Below are 21,264 nucleotides of genomic sequence, written 5' to 3' on the forward strand. Positions count from 1 at the left end.
CCTCATTAGATTGTGAGTTCCTTGAGGGGACAGGGACTATGTTTTGCCTCTTTTGTATTCCCAAAACTTTCTACAATGCCAGCACATTAAGCATCATAGATACTTAAGTGCTTATTAACTGATGCTGATTTCAATACCAAAGAAGGCCACAGTATGAAATGGTTATGCCATTAAAGTAGATTTCTTTTTCTTTGTAAAAATGCGTTCTAATTATCCATTCTTTGCAGAGTAGGTTAGATATTTTTTGCTTCATTAAAAATAAAAAATAATTTCATTAGCATCTGCTTTTAAGATATTAATTAGGTAAGGAATATAACACAATTATAATACTAGAAGGAATTTAAGAATTCTTTGAAGGCCCAAACTGTGTCAACTGATATAATGATTTTTTTTAATCCATTAGACAAAGAAAATAGAACAGGATGAAAATTTTTATTTGAGAGTAAAAATTTCTTTTTAGATTTTTATTTATGCCTTATCTTTATTTAGAAAATGAATAAGTTAATAAGGGGCTGTGAAAAAGGATGGGGGGAGGGTTTCAGAGTAACTCAGGTTTGATATGAACTAAAACAGAAGGAAGTAAGCAGGACCAAAAGAACAATTTACGAAAATAGCCTTGTAAAGAAAAATGAATTTGAAGGATTTATCAACACATTGTCTATGTTTACAGAGGAGGATAAAGACTCAGGGTGTGGCTTGAGACTTGTATCTGTTGGATATAGTTAATGTGGCTATTTGTTTTGCTTGACTGTGTACATTTTTAGAAGGGTTTTTCTATTCTCTTCATTCTTTATGGAAGTGGGATGAGAGGAAGAGAAAATGGGTATTTGCTATTTTAGTAAAAAATAAAATCAATGGGGGAGAATGAAAAATGAATAAGTTGAAATTTTATATTGATTTTTATAACTATGAAAGGCACCATGTTATAGTTACTAGTGTCATAGAAAAAAACCCATACTATTTATACTTTAGGATTCATTTTATTTAAAAGCTTTATTTTATCTATAGGTATAAGCCCTGGCATTGAGAAGCATTGTTTACAGCCCACAGAGCCTCTGTGTGTGAAGTGATTTTCTGAAAATGAGCCAATTCTCACTGATAATTATGAGAAAGACATATAATGTTGGGTTTACAAATGGTCAGCTCATCAAATTGACAAATGGTCAATTCATCATGGTTAAATAATGGAGAGAATGGGAGAGAAACTTATTACTCTTTCACTGGTCTTGGCATCTAGAACAAACAAGGCATGCTCTATGGGACTGACCTTGCCTAATTTCTGGGGTGGAAAAAGTGAAAATATAAAATATAAGGACTATCTCTGCTTACACTGATAGAGACTCTAATTCTATGGTGAAATTACTCTTGTCAAAAAAGGAAAATATAAGGCCTTATTTCTGCCACAACCTCCCCCTCCTCCCCTCTTCCAAAAGCTTTTTTGTTGTTGTTGCTTCATTTCGTGACTATTGATTTTTCTTTTTCAATTAAAAAAAAAAAGCCATACCATTGCTATTCAAATGGATACTAAGTATTGCTTCCAAGAGTAGTAAGAGCTAGGGTTAAGTGACTTGCCACCTGGGTTAGCACAGCTTAGAAATGTCTGAACCTAAATTTGAACCTGGGACCTACCATCTCCAGGCCTGACTCTTTTCACTGAGCTACCTAACTGCCCCAAAACATCCATTTCTTTAATACCTCCATACTTATAAACCCAGGCTTAGGGTGCTTGGGATATGAATTATGAAGAACATGTCAATGATGTAACCATAACCAGCCTTGGGATGGTTGAGATTTCTGATTATGTATTTTGTGACAGGAAAAACTAATATCCTATATATTAATAATCAATTTAAAATATTTTCAAAGAGCAACAATTGGAATTAGAATAATAAGTTCACATACTATCCAAAGGTCTTCTTTTTGGAAAATATGGTGCTTATTCTACTTTTGTAGTCTTTGTAGTTTCGATCACAGAAAAGCTCAAGTTATACTGTTGGGCCAATGAAAATTTAACTTTTTGTTGTTAATTAGTCATTTCAAACTCTTCATGACCTCATTTTGGGTTATCCTGGCAAAGATATTAGAGTGATTTGCCATTTCCTTCTCCAGCTCATTTTATAGATGATGAAATTAAGGCAAATGGGGTTTGATTGACTTATCCAGGGTCACATAGCTTGAAAATGTCTGAAACCAGATTTGAACCAGATGAATCTTCTTGACACCAGACCCAGCACTCTTTTCCCTTGTACCACCTAGGAGCCCCAAAACACACATTAATAGAGAAACTAATTCTACTGAAATAATTATCAAATTTTTAAAATCTAGATTATACATGTATTATCATGGAAAACACACTTCCATGTTGGTCACTGTTGTAAGAGCACACTCACCCAAAAACCAAAACCCCAGAATAAAACCAGAAATACAACTGATGAAAGATCATATGCTGATTCACATTCATTTGGCTCCCAACAGTTCTTTCTCTGGAGATGCATTTTAAGTTCATCACCCTTTTATTATGGGTCATCATATTATGTCTCTATTCTTTTGAAGTTGTAGTTTAACATTTTGTTGCTCAAGAGTTCCAAAATTTTTAAAAATTGATTTTTTTCCCCTATAATGTTATTGTATAAAATTGTTCTAGTTCTATTTACTTCAGTCTGCATTAGTTTATAGAGTTCTCCCAGTTTCCTCTGAAATTATCCATTTCATCATTTCTTATGGCACAATATATTTAGCTGTTCCTTAAACATCTTCAGTTCTCTTTTTGGGAAAAAAAACTAAAAGACCTATTGTGCTTGTGCCTTTTCTACTTTATTTTGGTGGGATATAGGCCTAATGTTGCTATAGCTAGATCAAAGGGTATACACAGTTTAGTAACTTTTGGGCATAGTTTCAAGTTGTTTCCCAAAATGGTTAGACTACTTCATAGTCTAAGAATAGTATGTTAATATACTAATTTTTCCACAATTTCTCTAATATTTGTAATTTGTCTTTTTTGCCATCTTTGTTGGTCAAGTAAACTTGAATTAGAACTTCAAATTGGCTTTAATCTGTATTTTTCTAATTGTTAGTGATTTAGAGTACTTAAAAATATTATTGTTGATAGCTTTATCTGTTCATATTCCTTTGATCATTTATCTGTTAAGGAATAGCTCTTTATCATATATATTAGAATTATTTCCTACTATATCTTGGATAGGAGATCTTTATCAGAGAAATTTGTGGAAAAAATTTTCCCATTTATTTCTATTCTAATTTTTATGAAAATGTGTGCAAAAATTGTATGTACTCAAAATTGTCTATTTTATCTTATATAGTCTTCTCACTTCCTTAGTCACAAACCCTTCCCCATTTAGAGATTTAAAATGTAATAATAACTGGCATTTATGGCATGTGTTAAGGTTTACAGAGTCTTTTATATGTGTGTTCCTCTAATTTGTTTATGATGTGACTTTTTATATCTAGGCTATGTATTTATTTATAGTTTACCTTAGTGTATGATGTGAGGTGTTAGATTTAAAATAGTTTTGAGTGTTAAATAGTTGTAGATAAGAGAGTGGGAGCCATAAACTGTGATAATTAAAATGTTTTGGGAGCAAGGGAAATATATAACAATTATGACCGCTGAAATATGTTTTCTACTGTGTCTTGGGTTTATATAAATATAAGATGGTTGCCAGGGAATATATTCCCAATTTATGAATATGCCCAAGCCAACCGGGTTTTATAGAGAAATTTAATTTATAATACACTGATTAATCAATAGAAAAAGAGAGAAAGGAAGAAAGGAATAAGAATGAATAAATCAGTCAGTTGGTTTTATCACTCACCCAAGATCTCTCTAGGTAAGGCTTCTCATGCCAACCTCAGGCTCCACCTTCAAGAGAGCCTCCTTTCAAGAAATGTTCCAGAGAATTCTCCTCCTGACTCCTCCTGAGTTCTTCTTCCACAGCCTCCTTTAAGACCTCTCCAGGAGCTCTCTCTCCAGGACCTCTCTCCTCTCAGACTCCTTCAGAGCAAAACCTCTCAGAGCCAAAACCTCCTCAAGCAAAACCTCCTCAGAGCAAAAAACTCTCCTCCTCTGTCCTCAGACCCCGCTATCTTTAAGGAAACCATCTAAGTTCCCTCCCCTCAGTTCTCACATCTACCAATCACTGTTGATGTCTCCCCTATGCCAATGGTGGCTCTAGTTTAACCCAGGACCACCCAGAGGTCTGTGGCTTTGCACATGTCTATTGAAGGTCATATTCTCAAATAATTAAATCTTGATCTTTGCTGCAGCCCTTCCTAAATCCTGTTACTCTAAGTAGGGTGGAGATTGTATTTTCCAAGACCTGGTTCTGTCATTCCAAGTATCTCTATTGTATCAATTCTAAAATCAATCATGACTCAAAGAACTTCCTGTTCTATGCTTAAGTATAGGTCAAAGCCCTTTCCATTGTTTAGCAAAAGGTTTCTGTCCTAAAGTAGTCTTAAGTAGGGAGGAGAAGGATCCTCCCATGCCAAGGGGTTTCACATTCCAATAGAGTTCTTACTATCAGTAGGAAATTTTTTCCAAGTATGAAATTTCCCAATGGTGAAATTTCCAACATTCATAAGTCTAAGAAATTTTAAGGTTTACAGGTGATGATGTAAACCTAATTTCTGCCAGATTACTGTTTAGTTCCCCAGCAATTTTTGTAATATCAATCAATCCTTCCCTCAGTAATTGGAATCTTTAGTTTTATCAAACATTATGGTGTTATGTTTTTCTTTTGTATATTTTATGCCTAATCTCTTCCTTTGGTTTCTCTTTTTTTATCCAGCACAAATTATTTTGATGATTAGTTTGATTTCTGATACTGATAGAGACCTCCTTACCACGCACTTTTTCCCCCACTATTACAGTTGAGATTATTAATTTTTTTTCCTCTATATGAATTTAATTTTTTTCTAGACCTCTAAAATATTCTTCAGGTAGGTAAATTGATAGTGAATATATGGCCTAGCTTATACTCTTTCATAGATATACACACAGCCCATAGGAAGAATGGGCACAAACTTAAGGATAAATGGTACCAAGGCACACAAACCAAGGTAACTCACAATCTTGGACCTTCAAGCTCTAGAAGATCTTTCTCTCTCCTTAGAGTCCTTATGTAGCTCCCTTTTGGTGCAGTATCTCTGCTGGGTCACTTCTCCACACTCATGAGCTGTTTTTCCAAGGCCTTCTCTTTTCCAGAGTCTTCTCTGCTATAAGCAGACAAGCTCCTTGAAGACTTTTTGGGGTACTGTCACTGTATTTGTCTCTCTGACATCTGTATCTCTGCATCTTAACTGGAAATAATTTCTCCCACTGGTCCAGTAGATCTCCTTCAAACCACACATAGCTAGTGTAGAGAGAGGAAAGCCGTCTTTACCCTAACTTTAGAGGTTTCCTCTAGGCAGCTCCCAGCTTGAAAACTCTTCAGTTTTATAATTTTAATCACTGCATGGCTTTGTTTTATATAAATAGGTTTAAAGAGCATAAATGGCATTTTGTTATATTATTAGGATGTTTTTCCTGCATATATTGAATAAAGTTGTTGCTGTCTAATGTCCAAAGCCTTATATTCCTTTCATGTTGATTAAAGAATTTTTCACATGGTTACAGGGTTTTGACCTCCTTTACTCCTTCCTTTGTGGTGATATTCTAGACTTTCTCTGACTACATCAACTGAGCTAAGTTTTACAAAATGAAGAATTTTAAGATTTAAAAAAACCCACATTTAGCAAAGTACCAAGCAGTCCAAAATTACATAATATGTTCTACACCTATAATCTCCCTTCTCTACCAAGTAATGTCAAAAATGCCTTTTCAAATCTCTTCATTGTGGTCAAATGTGGTCATCATTTCACAGCATCTGATTTAGGCTTCTTTGTTATTTCTATTAGTCATAAATTACCAAAAAATGCAGAATGCCAAAATAGAAATCTTAATCTAGTTTTAGAAAATGATATTGAGCTGGTGGAAGTGGGAAGTGTCAGGAATAAACTCTGTCCATATAGGTTTACATGACAATTATATGAAAATTCAAATAACTATCAGGGTTACACAAATTATTCTCAAAACCTGAGAAAGAAATGCTAAAACTAAACTTCATTTGTAAGTCAAATAGAGTCCTAATACTTAGATCAGAGAAATAGAAATCAAAATAAGAAAAATATAATTATTATGTAACAGTTCAAAAATTTTAAATAAAATCCAGCCAGATGATAACTACAGTTTATCAAACAAAAATATTCATTATGAACATGTTCGATTTATACCAGAAATGCAACAATTATGGTTCAACATTATAAATACAATGAAGTTATATTAGAAACAGAAATATTAGTAACATATGAATTTAAAAATAAATTGGATCTTATCTTTTCCAGCAAAGCTAAGAACTTTCCCTTTCCCCTACCCCCCAAGAAATTACTACCCTTTTTATAATTTTTAGAAACGAGCAGAACAAAGAATAGGCTTTGTAGGTGAACAAGTTGTGATTGGTTACAGAGCTGAGGTAAGGGGAATAATATGATTGGTTGGAAATTAGCAACAACTTCCTCTTTCCCTTCTGTGCCTAAGAAATGGTCATCATTTGAGTCTACACGCGAAAGGTAAAAAAGATAGTGGGTCATACTTACTTGAATAACAAACCAGACATCCTTGAAAAAGAGCTTGGTGATATAAAGATAGTAGACGACACTCCCTGATAGTCACAAATTTCCTTGACACAAGAACAGAAAGGTGATTAATAGGAAAACTGGATTTTTTAACTTAACTTGTTACAGGAGAGCTGGATTTCTAAACTAAGTTCAGGGACTGAAGAGTCATAGTTTAGCCATTAACAGGACAAAATCAATTAACATAAATAGAATCAATGAAAAAAAGGCCAGAGTCATTTTGTTTATTTTACCTGCCTTTAAAGAGTTAAAACACAAAAGGATGCCAAAAAGCTGGGGAAGGAGCAAACTAGGGGGTACCTGACTCAGGATCAAAGTCAAGCAAAGCAGCTGATAGAAATTGGAATTACCAGAAAAGTTGGGAGTCCTCTATAAAGAAAGCTGGGTGGAGTTTAACACTTTGCCTCTAGCCTCAAAATGAGAGGGGAGTGGCAACTGAGAGAGTTGGAAAAGTCCCAAAACCTGTGTTCATTCTTCTTAATGATGAGATTGCAGATGATCATCTTTTCCTGGAACAATTTTTTTTTTTGGTCTATAAAATGGGAGCATTTCATTTAGTGATCCTCTAAAGTCTTTTACAACTCTGAATCTAAAATCCTATGAGCTGAACTGAATGGATTAGGATTCAGGATGCAGACAGGAGAAAGTAAAAAGAAATAGAGAATCTAGTGTGCCCCAATGTGGGTGATCCTGCTGATCTCGAGCATCTGACTTTAGGACATCCCTAGGCCAACTTACAAATAGACAATAGTATTATAGTGTAGACTGAGAAGTATAATATCAATAAAATGGGAGGCAAGATCCATAGTTAATTGAAAGGTAATGCTCCAAGGGGAAGAAATTATAACACTATACTATGTTCCCTCCTATAGTTGATATGTTTTAGTTAGAATTTGAGCCTAAATCTGTTTCCAATTCAACTGTGCTTTTTCTATTATGTTATTATTTCTATGCAGCATTATTTTTTTATGTTCTTCTAGATAGACTCATAATTACAATTAATTTCTAAACTACAAAGAATCCAGTAAATTTCATTGATTCTGATGAAAGAGTAGACATTATATTAACCTCTAACTTTGCTTTCCCTTCCTAGTTTCCAGCTGACCTTGACCAGTTTGATCCATTATTGCCAACACTGGAGAAGGCATCCCAGCTGCCAGGCTTATGCGAGTCAGAAAGAATGGAAGGTGGAGGCACTGGGGTGGCCATCAAATCAGAGATCCTGCCAACTGCCCTTCAGTCCACCCCAGTTAGACCTCCCCCCAGGCTGAATAGTATGTATTGGATTTTATTTCTGAAGGGATTTATATAAAGGCATTTAAACTTGTGGGAATTTTGGCTCCTCTGAGTGAAATGTCAACTGATAGTGCATGTCAGTATCGTCCAAGGCAGCTCTCATGCTCTCATAAGTATATTGTTAATTGGTCAAATAAACTCAGATTTTTTTATTTTTTAATTAACTAAACATGAAAGTTATTTTTTTTTTATTTTAAATTTTATTTATTTATTTTAAAGTAATTTTCCATAGTTACATGATTCATGTTCTTTCCCTCCCATTTTCTTTACCCCCTCCCAGATCCATCAGGCAATTCCATTGGATTATATATGTATTATCATCACTCCATACCTATTTCTATATTATTCATTTTTGTAATAGAGTAATTTTTAAAACCAAAGCCCCACATCCTATACCCGTATAAAAAAAGTGATAAATCATGTTTTCCTTCTGTGTTGCTAAGGAGGTTATTATTTAAAGAGTCCTTGGTGAATGAATGAGATAAATTTTCTGTTAAGAGGTTTAGAGTCAAGAAGTTACTACATGGTAGTGTGTTTACTTCAAGTTTGATATACTGAAACACATTTCTCCTCTGGTGTCAGCTGTTTGACTCTAGGCACAGTCACTCTCTTAGGCCTGTTTCCTCATCTACAAACCTTATGTTTATATTATGTATATTATTATATTACATTAAAGAAGTGACTCATAAGGTCCCTTCCAATAAAAAAATAAATACTAATGAATCAGGACATCTTCTGAAGAAAAATTAAGTTAATTTATAGAAATTAAGTTTATATAGTGAAAGGCTTTTTTTTCCATCTAAGAGTATCTTGTTAATAAAGGTTACACTTTTATCTTTTAAGAGCTTTTCAAATTTTGTTAATAAGGAGCTAGTTTTGATTTGAGACAAGAAAAGAATCCTAAACAGAAAACAAATTGTTAACAAAATGACAAATAGGCCAATTGATTCCATGTGCTATCTTTTTTTTTTTAAACCCTTACCTTTTGTGTTAGAATCAATACTGTGCATTGATTCCAAGGCAGATGAGCAATAAGGGCTAGGCAATGGGATTTAAGTGACTTGCCCAGAGTCACACAACTAGGAAGTATCTGAGGCTATATTTGAATCCAGGACCTTCCATCTCTAGGCTTGGCTCTTAATCCACTGAGCTACCAGCTGCCCACATGTGCTGTCTTCTTGAGGAAGGAGAAATCACATATTGCTTCTTAAAATTCAAAATAATTCATATATTTTTTTCTGTTGTCTTTATTAGAATTTAAGTGCAAAAAAAGTACTAAAGCAGATATCCAAGATATGTTTGGAAATATTTTTCAAAACGAATTCTTCTAAAATCTTGGATTACGTGGCAAATACTGCTTATGTTGCATGTTTAATAGTCGTCACTCAATATTTGTTGATAATTCCAGAAACTCACAGGAAAGAAGATAGTGCTCTACATATTAAGTACTCTTACATACACACATTTATTACATGTGTACTTAATGGTGAATGCTTTTGACTCCAGGCCTAATTTTGGAGAGAATGTGACATTTTTAAATGAGCTTTTCTGCACTTTCTGATTTGTAGACCTAGTAATTTAAAGTGGCTAATTTGAGGTCAGAAGTCCTGAATTAGAATTCTGGCTCCAAAACAGTGATGTGCTGCAGAATCAGAGGCACTGTGGGGTAGCTATACCATTGGGCAGTGTTTTGCCTATCAGTTGCAGCAATAGGTGTGGAATGAGGCACAATGGAAAACAGAAATCTATAGGAGAGGCTCTACAAGGAAGTGGCAGAAAGTAGTTAGAGGGGAAAGCCCAGAATGTGTACCTCAAAAATTTTGATTCTATGAAAAAGAAAGAGCAGAGGACTAGGTAGTTATAGAGATCATAAACCAGGGAATCAGGGTCTAGAGTAGACAAGAGAGAGTGGTTTATAAAGAGGGCAAGAAAAATCACCCCTAAAAAAGGCCAGAACTCAAAATTTCCCAAACTAATTAGCAAGAGTTGAAAGAGAAGAGAAAGAGTCTTCACCACACGTATAGAAAAAAAGTGGGAGAAGTAAACAACAAAATAAAAGCATAAAAATTTGGGCATTAATAAGCAGATCTCCAAAGGTAAGGGTTTGACAAATGGTAGGGAGCCTTAGGGGTAAGAGGAAGACATATCATGGGAATGGTGCCTTCATAAAAAATATTAAGGTGAAGTAAATGAAAAGCCAAAACTGGATTAGCAGTGGAAAAAGGGGAAAAAATCATAACACTTGATGATTATGCCTTTTTTTTTTGTCTTTGCCAGTTTGCTGGGTGTAAAGTGAGTCATGAGTGGCTTTGACATTCTTCACTTTTATCACTGATTTGGAACATTCTTTCATGTGACTGTTACTAGTTTGCAACTTCTTTTAAGAATTGCTCATGAGAAATGTTCAAGATTTACCTATTGGGGTTAGAGTTAGAGGCTTAAAATATATTTCATTTAGTTGATACCTTATATATCAGCCCTTTTTTAGAGATGTGATGCAAGGATTCTCCCCCTCCTGTTTACCCCCAGATTTCTATTTCTTTTCTTATCCTAGGAACAATCATTTTCTTCATATAAGAAAAACTTGTTATTTCATGTAATGAAAATCTGATTTTTCTCTTGTTCCACTTATTCTCTTTGTATGTTTCAGAATTCAACCTCTACCCATATTTGTGAAAGATGCCTTATATTGATTATATCAATTCAAAACATTATTTGCTTTCTTGGTTCTTGGTCATTTTCTGTGTCTGTTATTTAAAAAGTTGTCAGCAAATTAGCATCTCTAGAGCACATGAAGTATAAGTATAAATCCATTAATGAAGTATTTCTTTTTTTTTTTAAACTCTTAACCTTCTGTCTTAGAATCAGTACTGTGTACTGGTTCTAAGGCAGAAGAGTATGAAGGGGTAGGCAATCGGGGTTAAGTGACTTGCCCAGGGTCACACAGCTAGGAAGTGTTTGAGTCCAAATTTGAACCTAGGACCTCCCATCTCTAGACCTGTCTCTCAATCCACTGAACCACTCAGCTGTCCCCAATGAATTCTACAGAATTTTGTGACACTGACTTGCTGTTTGTCTTCATTTAGGATTACCTGAGCTCGAATTGAGTGGCCTAGATCATCAGTTTGGGCAACCAACAATAGATGACCAGGTCCCATGGACAAACAACACGATGACTGCTATGAATCAAGGACCTCTGAATAAACCTGAAGAGTAAGTAGCCAGTAGATCTTCAACTTAAATGTATTGTAAATGACCATTATAAACCAACTTTCAAACTAACCTTCAATAAACCACTTTAGTGTTTAGCCATTTAAGTACTTTTTAAGGCTTTATGCAATTGATAGAACATTATATTTTTATACAATAATGATATAACTAATTGAATCACTTATATTGTCCAAGTGTTGTAGTGAAAATTTCACCTTTTAAGATTGTTATAATATTAAAACTATGGCCGCCAAGGAATTTACTTATGAAATTCCTAAAATGAAACACTTAAGTCAGAATGGAATTTATGGTGGGTTTAATCACAATGGGAGTGAGAAAAAGGAGAGGGAGAGAAGGAGAAAGGAGAAAAAGGGAAAGGGGTTACTCAACCTCTGACCAAGGCAGAGGGAGATTAGGCCCAAAGGGCCAAGGTGGAAAGGAATCAGTTTTTGACTCACATGACCGATTTGAAGGGAAGCTGTCTGCGGGCCTCCTCCCTGTTCGAGCTCCTAACACAAACTGGCGTCTAGCCCTGTCTACAGGAAGTGAGCAAATTCCAGAGGCTGCTTTCTCCGTCACTTCCTGTGCCTCACAAGTGCCAATGGTGGCTCAAGCTTGGCTTAGGACAGCCCAGGTGGGCAGTTAGTTATTTCTGATTTGTCATTGACTAGCACATGCCCGTGTAGTGTGGGTGTGCACAATTTTGGGTGTTAAACCAAGATAGAGATTTTAAAATTCACACAAGGCACTGTCCTAAAGGGCAAACAAAATAATATATAGCTTAGTTCCTGCTCTTTAGGAGCAAAAAACATCATCAAAGGGAAAGTAGGCTTATAAATATCAGTAGATCATTTGTAATAGAAGACAATGTCAAATGAAAGATACCAAAGGTAGGTATTATAAGCAAAATATGCTATGATATAAGCCAGTGGGTTAAAAAGGTTTTAGGTGAGGGTAGACCCTCTGTTGGTGAGAAAGGTAGTGAGTTTGATTCAGTACATGTCAAATTTGTGGCAATAACTGGCTAGTCAAGGAGAAACAGTTGATTTGTGGTCCAAGAAAGAAGTTAGAGTGTGTAGATAAAAATTTAAAATTATTTCAGTATAAAACATGGTACTGAGTGGCATTAGGGAGAGCATAAGTTTTTAGAGGGGGTTCTAGGCAAAGGACCAAAAACTAAGCTTTGAGGGACATGGACATTTAGGGAGCAAGAGAAAGAAGAATTTAGAACATGAAAATAGAGAGGTTAAGAGGAGAGTCATGATAATGTAGATAGGTAAGAAAAGAACCAGAGAAACAAAAGAGATGATTTCAAGTAGATTAGGCCAGAGCATCAAATGTTATTGATTATTGATTAGGTCAGGATAATAGTTATCGGATAAAAAATGGGTTTTAAGAAGAGTTAAGGGGGGGCAGCTGGGTAGCTCAGTGGATTGAGAGCCAGCCCTAGAGACGGGAGGTCCTAGGTTCAAATCTGGCCTCAGCCACTTCCCAGCTGTGTGACCCTGGGCAAGTCACTTGACCCCCATTGCCTAGCCCTTACCACTCTTCTGCCTTGGAGCCAATACCCAGTATTGACTCCAAAACGGAAGGTAAGGGTTTAAAAAAAAAAAAAGAAGAGTTAAGGGACTGGAAAAGGGATGAGTGGTATTTATAACTGTCTTTAGGTGTCTTAATAGTTGTTTTGTGGAAGCAGCATTAAACCTTGTTCAAGTTACTGAAAGGTCCTTTTTTTTTTTTAAACTTACTTTAAGGGAAATACCCCCATAATTGGAACTACCTAAAAGTAGTGTGGTTACTTCAGGAAATAGTATATCACTGGCAGTCTTCAGGCTTAGGCTGAATGGAGACCTACCAGGGGTGTGGTCAAGAGGATTGTTTTCTAATTGTATGTAGATGTTCTCAGAGGTTCTACAAAAAGCCATTCATTCAGTTTGACTTTAAGAAGATCCCTTGGGCAGCTAGATAGTTCAGTGGATAAAGAGTCAGGCTTGAAAAAGGGAGGTCCTAGGTTCAAACCTAGCCTCAGATATTTCCTAATTGTGTTACCCTGGGCAATGTTGCCTAGCCCTTACTGTGCTTTTGCCTTGGGAGCAGATACACTCATAGAAACAGAAACCAGATTATAAGGAATTAAAGAGTAACTGGGTAATCAGGAATTGGAGCCAGCTGATTTAGATTAACTACTTAATATATTTAGCAGAGAATGAAAGTAGAGAAGTAGGCTATCAAAGAAAAGGGATTGAGAAAAAGTTTGGTGCAACAGAAAGATTACTCTGATTCAAATCAAAGGACTTGTGTTCAAACCACAGCTCTGCCACTTGACACCTGTGTGACCTTGAACAAGTCACTTAACTGCCTTAGATGTTAATTTCTTCATCTTTAAAATGAGGGAGGTTGAACTAGATGACTTCTAAAGTCTCTTCTGACACTGATTTTATGGTCCTTTGAAATAGAATTGAGGACGCGGGAAAACTGCCGGGCCTTGGAAGTTATTAATATGTCAAAGATCCGAGCAGTAGGTCCCAGATAAGAGCTTAGGGACCATAAATGCTGGCAAACATTCCAAGGATGGTGTGTACCAGACAGGGACTGGGGGGGGCCATGCATGCTGGAGGGAATATATATTCCAGCATCCCCAGACCATAATTGGAACTCTATGGCAGAGTTCCCCTCGTGTGTGCTGCTGGTGCACTTCAGTTCAATAAATGGCCCTCCTGCTAATTGCATTGCCTTTTGGTCTTCCTTGGTGGTGGGCCAAAACCCGGATCCTAACAGAATGACTTTGGAGGTTCCTATTTCCCACTCCCCCCCCTCCCCATATTAGAGTTGTATGTCTAAATACCTAGGATAAATTATAATAGCTGACATATCAAGCATTATGGTTTTCAAGGCTCTTTACTTACATTATCTCATTTGATCCTCACAGTATTCCTGAGAGTCAAATGCTATTTTTGGCCCCATTTTATAAATAAGATAACTGAAGTTCAAAGAGTCTGTGACTTATCTACAGTCATGTAACGATTGTTAAGAGGTAAAATTCAGATCCCGGTTTATCCTGATTTCAAGTGAAATCTTCTTTCTACAATGATTCTTCTTTCTGTGGGAAAAATCCAACATAGAATTTGAAGATGATGAGAGAAGGGAATAATCAATGGATCCCTATTCCAAAGTGGGAGATATGGGATGGAACCAAGTATAGATAGGCTGCATCCCAAAAGGTTTGAAAGGATGTTTCGCCATTGTCATTTTCCTCGATGAAATTATTAATTGTTTCTATGATTTCTTCTTTAACTAAATGGTTCTGGAGTATCATATTGTTTAATTTCCAATTGGTTTTAGATTTGGTTTTCCATGTACCATTACTAATCATTATTTTTATTGCCTTGTGATCTGAGAAGGCTGCATTCATTATTTCTGCTTTTCTGCATTTGTGTGCTATGTTTCTGTGACCTAATGTATGGTCAATTTTTGTGAATGTGCCATGTGGTGCTGAGAAGTAGGTGTATTCCTTTTTATCCCTATTTATTTTTCTCCATATGTCTATTAATTCTAATTTTTCTAAGATTTCATTCACTTCTTTTACCTCTTTCTTATTTATTTTTTTATTTGATTTATCTAAATTTGATAATGGTTGGTTTAAGTCTCCCACTAGTATGGTTTTATTGTCTATTTCTTCCTTCAATTCTCCTAGTTTCTCCATTAGAAATTTGGGTGCTATATTATTTGGTGCATACATGTTGATTAATGATATTTCCTCATTGTCTAGAGTCCCTTTTAACAAAATATAATTACCTTCCCTATCCCTTTTGATCAGGTCTATTTTTGCATTGGCTTTATCAGATATCATGATTACCACTCCTGCCTTCTTTTTATCAGTTGAGGCCCAGAAGGTCTTACTCCATCCTTTAATTCTGACCTTGTGGGTGTCGACCCGCCTCATGTGTGTTTCTTGAAGACAACATATGGTAGGGTTTTGGATTCGAATCCATTCTGCTATTTGTCTACGTTTTATGGGTGAGTTCATCCCATTCACGTTCAAAGTTATGATTGTCATTTGTGGACTCCCTGGCATTTTGATAGCCTTCCCTAATTCTAACCTTTTCTTCTTCAGCTCTATCTTTTAGTCCAGTGATTTACTTTGAATCAGTCCCCCTTGTCCCCTCCCTTGATGTTTCCCTTTTTAGTCCCTCCCTTTTTGTTCCCTCCCCCTCCCCCCCCTCTCTTTCCCTCCCTTTTTGTTCTCCCTCTCCCCCTCCCCCCCCCCTTGGTTTTCCCTTCTCCCTACCCTTGTTGGGTAAGATAGAATTCAAGATCCCAATGGATCTGGATGTTTTTCCCTCTCAGAGTTGATTTCCCTGAGATTGAGGTTTAAGTAAACCCCCCCCTCTCTTCCTCTCCTTCTTATAGGAGTTTTCTTCCCCTCCCCTTCCCATGTGAATCTTTGTGTGAGAAAGATTATTCTATTTGGTCTTTCTTTACCCCCTATTTATACATTACATTTTCCCCACATGTTAGTATACATAGATTGATATAAATGTAGTCCTTATAGAAGAGAGTTTGAGTAAAAGAAGAAGATAACATTTTCCCCCTTTCCTTAATATTTACCTTTTCAGGTATTCCTTGCTCTTTGATTTTCGGTATCAAACTTTCCACATAGCTCTGGTCTTTTCTTTGCAAAATGTTGGAAATCTTCTATTTTGTTGAATGCCCATACTTTCCCTTGGAAGTATATAGTCAGTTTTGCTGGGTAGTTGATTCTTGGTTGGAGACCCAGCTCTCTTGCCTTTCTGAAGATCATGTTCCATGCCTTATGATCATTCAGAGTAGAACTTGCAAGGTCTTGTGTGACCCTGATTGGCATTCCTTTATATCTAAATTGTCTTTTTCTGGCTTCCTGTAGGATTTTTTCTTTTGTTTGATAGCTTTGGAATTTGGCAATTACATTCCTGGGAGTTGTCTTTTGGGGGTTTAGTGTAGAAGGTGTTCTGTGAGCTCTGTCAGTGGCTGTATTGCCCCCTTGTTCTAGAATCTCTGGGCAATTTTCTTTGATTATATCTTGTATCACCATGTCGAGTTTGGTGTTTATTTCTGGCTTTTCTGGGAGTCCAATTATTCTTAAATTATCTCTTCTCCCTCTATTTTCCAGATCTATCACCTTGTCTGTGAGATATTTTATGTTCTCTTCTAATTTCTTGGTGTTTTGGCTTTGCTTTATTAGTTCTTGCTTTAAAGCCTGGTTTTCTTTTACAGTTTGGTCAAACTGGTTTTGTAGATGCGTGAATTTCTTTTGCATTATTTCCCACTTTTCCTCCCAGAAGGCTTCCATCTTTTTGGTCATTTCTGATTCAAATTCTTTATGGATTTGTGGAGAGTTTCCATTTCCTTTGGAAGATTTTGGAGCATTTTCTTGTATATCTTCTTCTATCTGCTCTGTATTTTGTATTTTGGCTCCATAGAATGTGTCCAAAGTCGCCCCTTTCTTCTTATTTTTCTTGGTATTTTGGGGCTTCTGTGCTTCTGTGGAGTTTGCCATCTCTGAATGGGGAGGATTAGCTTTTCTTATCTCTGTCTGGTGTTCAGAGGCTTTAGTCCTGGGCAGATTGTCGGTTCTATGAGCTTTCCCTGGGTTAAACTGAATATGCCTCACTGGAACTGGAGTGGACCACGAGGCCACACTCTCCCCGGGCTCTCTGGGTCGGGTTGCTTTCCGGAAGTTGCCTTCAGAATAGCTGGCCGTGAGGCTGTTTCGTCGGCCTGCGGGGGGGATGGACTTCGGCTTCCCAGAGCTCCGAGGGCAGGGACTTTCACTGAGACTTGGATAGCAGGATCCAGCCGTGAGGCTGTCTTGCCCGCCCTGAGGGTTGCTGTTGTTTCAGACAAGCCTGCTCTCTGCTGTGGGGAGCTCCGAGGGCAGTGACTTTCACTGGGACTCGGATAGGAGGCCCTGAGGGTTGTTGTTGTTTCAAACGACCCTGCTCTCTGAGCGGGGTGGGGCTGCGGCTTCCCCGAGCCTTGGACTCTGCGCTCCTACCCCTTAGGTCCGAGTGATCTCGGGTTCTGGCTTTTGAGGGGGGCCGTACCTTTTGATCCGGGTCCAGGTCCAGGAGGAGGATTCCCAGGGTCTATGCTGTTGATCGTTTTGAATTTCGGCGCCTTAGGAGCTTATAGTTTGAGATCGGTCGGGAAGGGTTTTCCGGAGATCTGAACTTTAGCTTTCTCTAAGCCGCCATCTTGACCGGAATTCCCCAAGTATAGATAGGAAGTAGATATAAGAAGATAGTTCAAGATATGTGGCATTGTGATGAGGTAATTCATGTTAGCTGATCTTGATCTTCCCAGTAAAGTAAGAGAAAAAAAATCATCTCAGAATGAAAGAAGGCCCACTTGAAGTTAGGAGAATTCCATGATTTTCTCTAGGAATTATTCATGCCCTAGGCCAGAGGAAGGCTTTAGGAATGCTATATTAGAGATTATTATAGTGAGTTTAATAGAAGGTCAGAAAATTGAGAAAATTTATTCATTGTATAAATATTGAAGTGACTTACTATAAATGCAGAAACTGAGCAGGGAGTAGAAACAGGTTAGGAAATAGTAGAATGGGTCAAGCCTGTTGCAGATCCCAATGAAGAACAGATTCATAGGAGTATGAAAAGGGCTCTTATGGATCCAGTGTTAAGGACTGAGGGTTTCTGGGTACAGAAGGATTGTGAAAAGCCCCAAATCTGAGCTTAGAGTTGGGGTTTTGATATCCAGGTCATAATATTCATGGCTTGGCGAAAGAATTTGAGATGTGAAATAGAATTAGTTGTTTACGTTTAATCATTTTTTAGTTGTGTCCAAATCTTCATGATGACATTTTTTTTATCCCTTACCTTCCATCTTAGAATCAATACTGTGTATTGGTTCCAAGGCAAAAGAATAGTCAGGGCTAGACAACATGAGAAATGACTTAACCAAAGTCACACAGGTAGGAAATGTTTTAGATCACATTTGAACAACTGTAACCTCCTATCTCTAGGCCTGGCTTTCAAGTCATTGAGCCACCTAGTTGCTTCCAATTTGGGGTTTTCTTGTCAAAAATGCTGGAATGGTTTTTCCATTTCCTTCTACAAGTGAGCAAACTGAGGCAAACATGGTTAAATGACTTGTCCAGGACCAGCTCTCTATCCATTATGTTATCTAGCTACCCATCACCTAGTCCAGTCCCCACATTTTACAGGTAAAGAAACTGAGGTCAGAGAAGCAAAATGACTTGCCTAAGATCAGTTAGAAAAGACAAGGAAGTAAACCCAAGTCAAGTTATCAAGTCAAAGCAACAAACATTTATTAAGAATCTTTACTGTGTGTCAGGCACTGTGCCAGGTCCTATGGCTCAAATAGCACTATCTTCCATTGCACCATACTCTTACCTTACCTCTCATTTTGATGCTTAAGATCAAAAAATGTAAACATTGTTCCTAGGGGACAGTAAAAACTTCATTGGGGTTCATATAAGCACATGAAAGGGGGTGATGATGGGTTTCACAGAACATAATGAAGAATAGTTATTGGGAATACTTCATGCATATACCTGCAGATAAGGAGTAGGGAGTGTATGACTGGATTGGATTAGAGTGAGTTCTGGAGGAGAGAATAATAGGAAGGGATTTCTACCTATATTGGCAAGTCTGGAAAACATAGTTGAATTCAACTCAGCTAACATTCGTTAAATGTCTACTATATGGTCCTAATCTGTCATTTCACTGTAGTAAATTCCCATTGTGAATATTTCCTCTACTAAATCAGAAATTATTCTGTGGCTTATTAGAGTTTTGCAATCTCAGAAAATATCTGTTAGAGGTAGGATTTAGATTCAGGTCTTCCTAACTTTGAAACCTTTCATTATACCATACTTCCTTTCATGACCCCAATTTTCAAATTCTTGATTTATGTGGAGACAAACAGGGCCAAATTAGCCAACATTCATTGATATTAGATTGTTCAAAGTTTTACCAACCTGACTTTTCTTCTTTTGCTGTTCATTAGTTTGAGAAACTTCTCCATGTTAGCTATTTGATCCTAATCTTGCCAGATTCTCCAAATATCATACCCACTATAGGCTAATTTATTATCTAAGCCTTATTTTCTCCTTAGTCTAGATCATTGTCTTGCTTCTTCTCAAAGATATCCACCTGTATTGCTTGTTTAAATTATTGTCAAGTTGGCAACTGTAATAGATAGATATTCTGAGGGTGTGTTTTGATTGATTCTAATGGATCTAATTGAACTATGGTCTAATTGATCTAATTGAACTAATGGATCAAGGTTTGCCTACCCTTCCTCCCTATATTCCCCCCCCCCCTGTTTCCTCCCTCTTCAATCTCCCTTCCCCCCCTCTTCAGAAGCCTTTCAGCTTCCCCTCCCCCTTCTTCTTTCTCCTTCAAGTCATTCAGGGTGAACTATGATGCTTTAGAGAAAATACCCTTTTCTCTAACTCAAGTAAGGGTTTATTGGGGAAGACAGAAAAGTATGGAGGATAAGGTAAGAGGAGTAGGATTTCCCTATTATCTACAGGGAGCCTAAGGTTGAAGGATATTGAGGAAAAAGGCAAATCCTGTCACAACTGTGAAACAAAGTCAATCAGAGAGATATGAGAACAACTGTCTTTCTTCTTCTTCTGCCACTCAGCCAGCCAGCCCCAGAGATACAAATAGGTTCTTCTCTACCTCTGTCAGAAGCCAAAAGCCCAGTCCAGCCCACTTCAGCCATTGGCTTGACTCCAACTATTTTCCCAAAATGTTCATTTTGACGGACAGATGATGTCCTTTGCATGCATGCATATTCTCTCCTTTATACAACATAACTTTATACCTTTAGATAAAGATTTTTCACAAGGAAATTATTTAAGATTATTGCAATTCATGAATCCTTAAAGTATAATTTTTAGTGTTACCTGAGGTATACTATGGCAGAGGTAGGCCATTAAAGTTGAATTCCCTTTGTATAAACAATTAGGTAGAAAAGGAAGAGGCCACTATTTAGGTGGTTCTTTCAGTTTATTAGTGGTCTTTTGTTTTGATCATACCTTTGAAATCTGTACTTTATTAGTAGTCTTCTCTGTTTATTATACCTTTGAAATTTGGTGATTGGCCAAGATAAACATGATCAAAAGAATCAAAGAACTCAGGAAAGATTGATATTTATTTATTTTCTAGTCCTTATACCTCATTCTAGACCCACACCTATATTGAATTAAAGTTTACTTCATTATTCTAATATAGTAACACTAGGATTGGTGATGTTTGACCTCTTCCTGAACTTGTAACTGTGGCATTTACTGCCACTTTATAGAATTGGAATCACAAGGCCAACTGTTTGCTTCTTCCTAGGTATTTTGCCTGCAAATAGGGTAAGTTGCCACCAGGTAAGCAGTGGTTCCTTGTTATGGCCTCGTGGTCCATAGAACTGGATTTCCCTTATATATAGTTAACTGACAGACATTAGGAAGCTATTCCACTCAATTATCCTTTTTTTTAATTAAAAACATAACTTCTACTAAATAGGTACCCTCATAAAGAATGTAGATATCTTAAAGAGCCATTTTTTAAAGGAAGCATATTCTTAGGTCCACCTTTATACCTTTCTTACTAATCTTAAATTTGTACAGGCATACCTTGAAGATATTGCAGATTTATTCTAGACTAGCACAACTAAACAAATGTCAAATAAAGCAAGTCACACAAATTTTTTGATTTCTCAATGCATATTAACATTGTATTGTAGACTTTTAAGCATGCAATTGTATCATGTCTAAAAAACAAAATACATATCTTAATTTTAAAATATTGCTAAAAATTCTAAATATCATCTGAGCCTTGAGCAAGTTGTAATCTTTTTGCTAATTGGTCTTGAGCCAGTGTCAATTAACTGCTGATTGATCAGGGTGCTAGGTCCTAGGGTGGCTTTGGCAATTTCTTAAAATAAGACAACAACGAAATTTGATGCTTCCTGCAATTCTTCTTTTCACTTGAACTCTCAGAGGTTATTGTAGGGATATTAATTGGTCTAATTTCAATATTGTTG

At 36.6% G+C, this 21,264-nt stretch overlaps 1 protein-coding gene across 26 annotated transcripts in view; it reads left to right on the forward strand.

Moving 5' to 3' along the window:
* Positions 1-21,264, forward strand: part of NCOA1 (nuclear receptor coactivator 1) — a 250,903-nt gene that overhangs the window by 177,276 nt on the left and 52,363 nt on the right. For all 26 annotated transcript variants that reach the window (XM_056813110.1, XM_056813109.1, XM_056813105.1 and 23 more), the window contains 2 exons: positions 7,787-7,967; positions 11,076-11,202. In XM_056813110.1, the coding sequence (XP_056669088.1) occupies positions 7,787-7,967; positions 11,076-11,202 (308 nt within the window). The remainder of the gene's footprint in view (positions 1-7,786; positions 7,968-11,075; positions 11,203-21,264) is intronic.

This window comes from Monodelphis domestica, chromosome 1, assembly GCF_027887165.1.
Source record: "Monodelphis domestica isolate mMonDom1 chromosome 1, mMonDom1.pri, whole genome shotgun sequence".
Taxonomy (NCBI): domain Eukaryota; kingdom Metazoa; phylum Chordata; class Mammalia; order Didelphimorphia; family Didelphidae; genus Monodelphis; species Monodelphis domestica.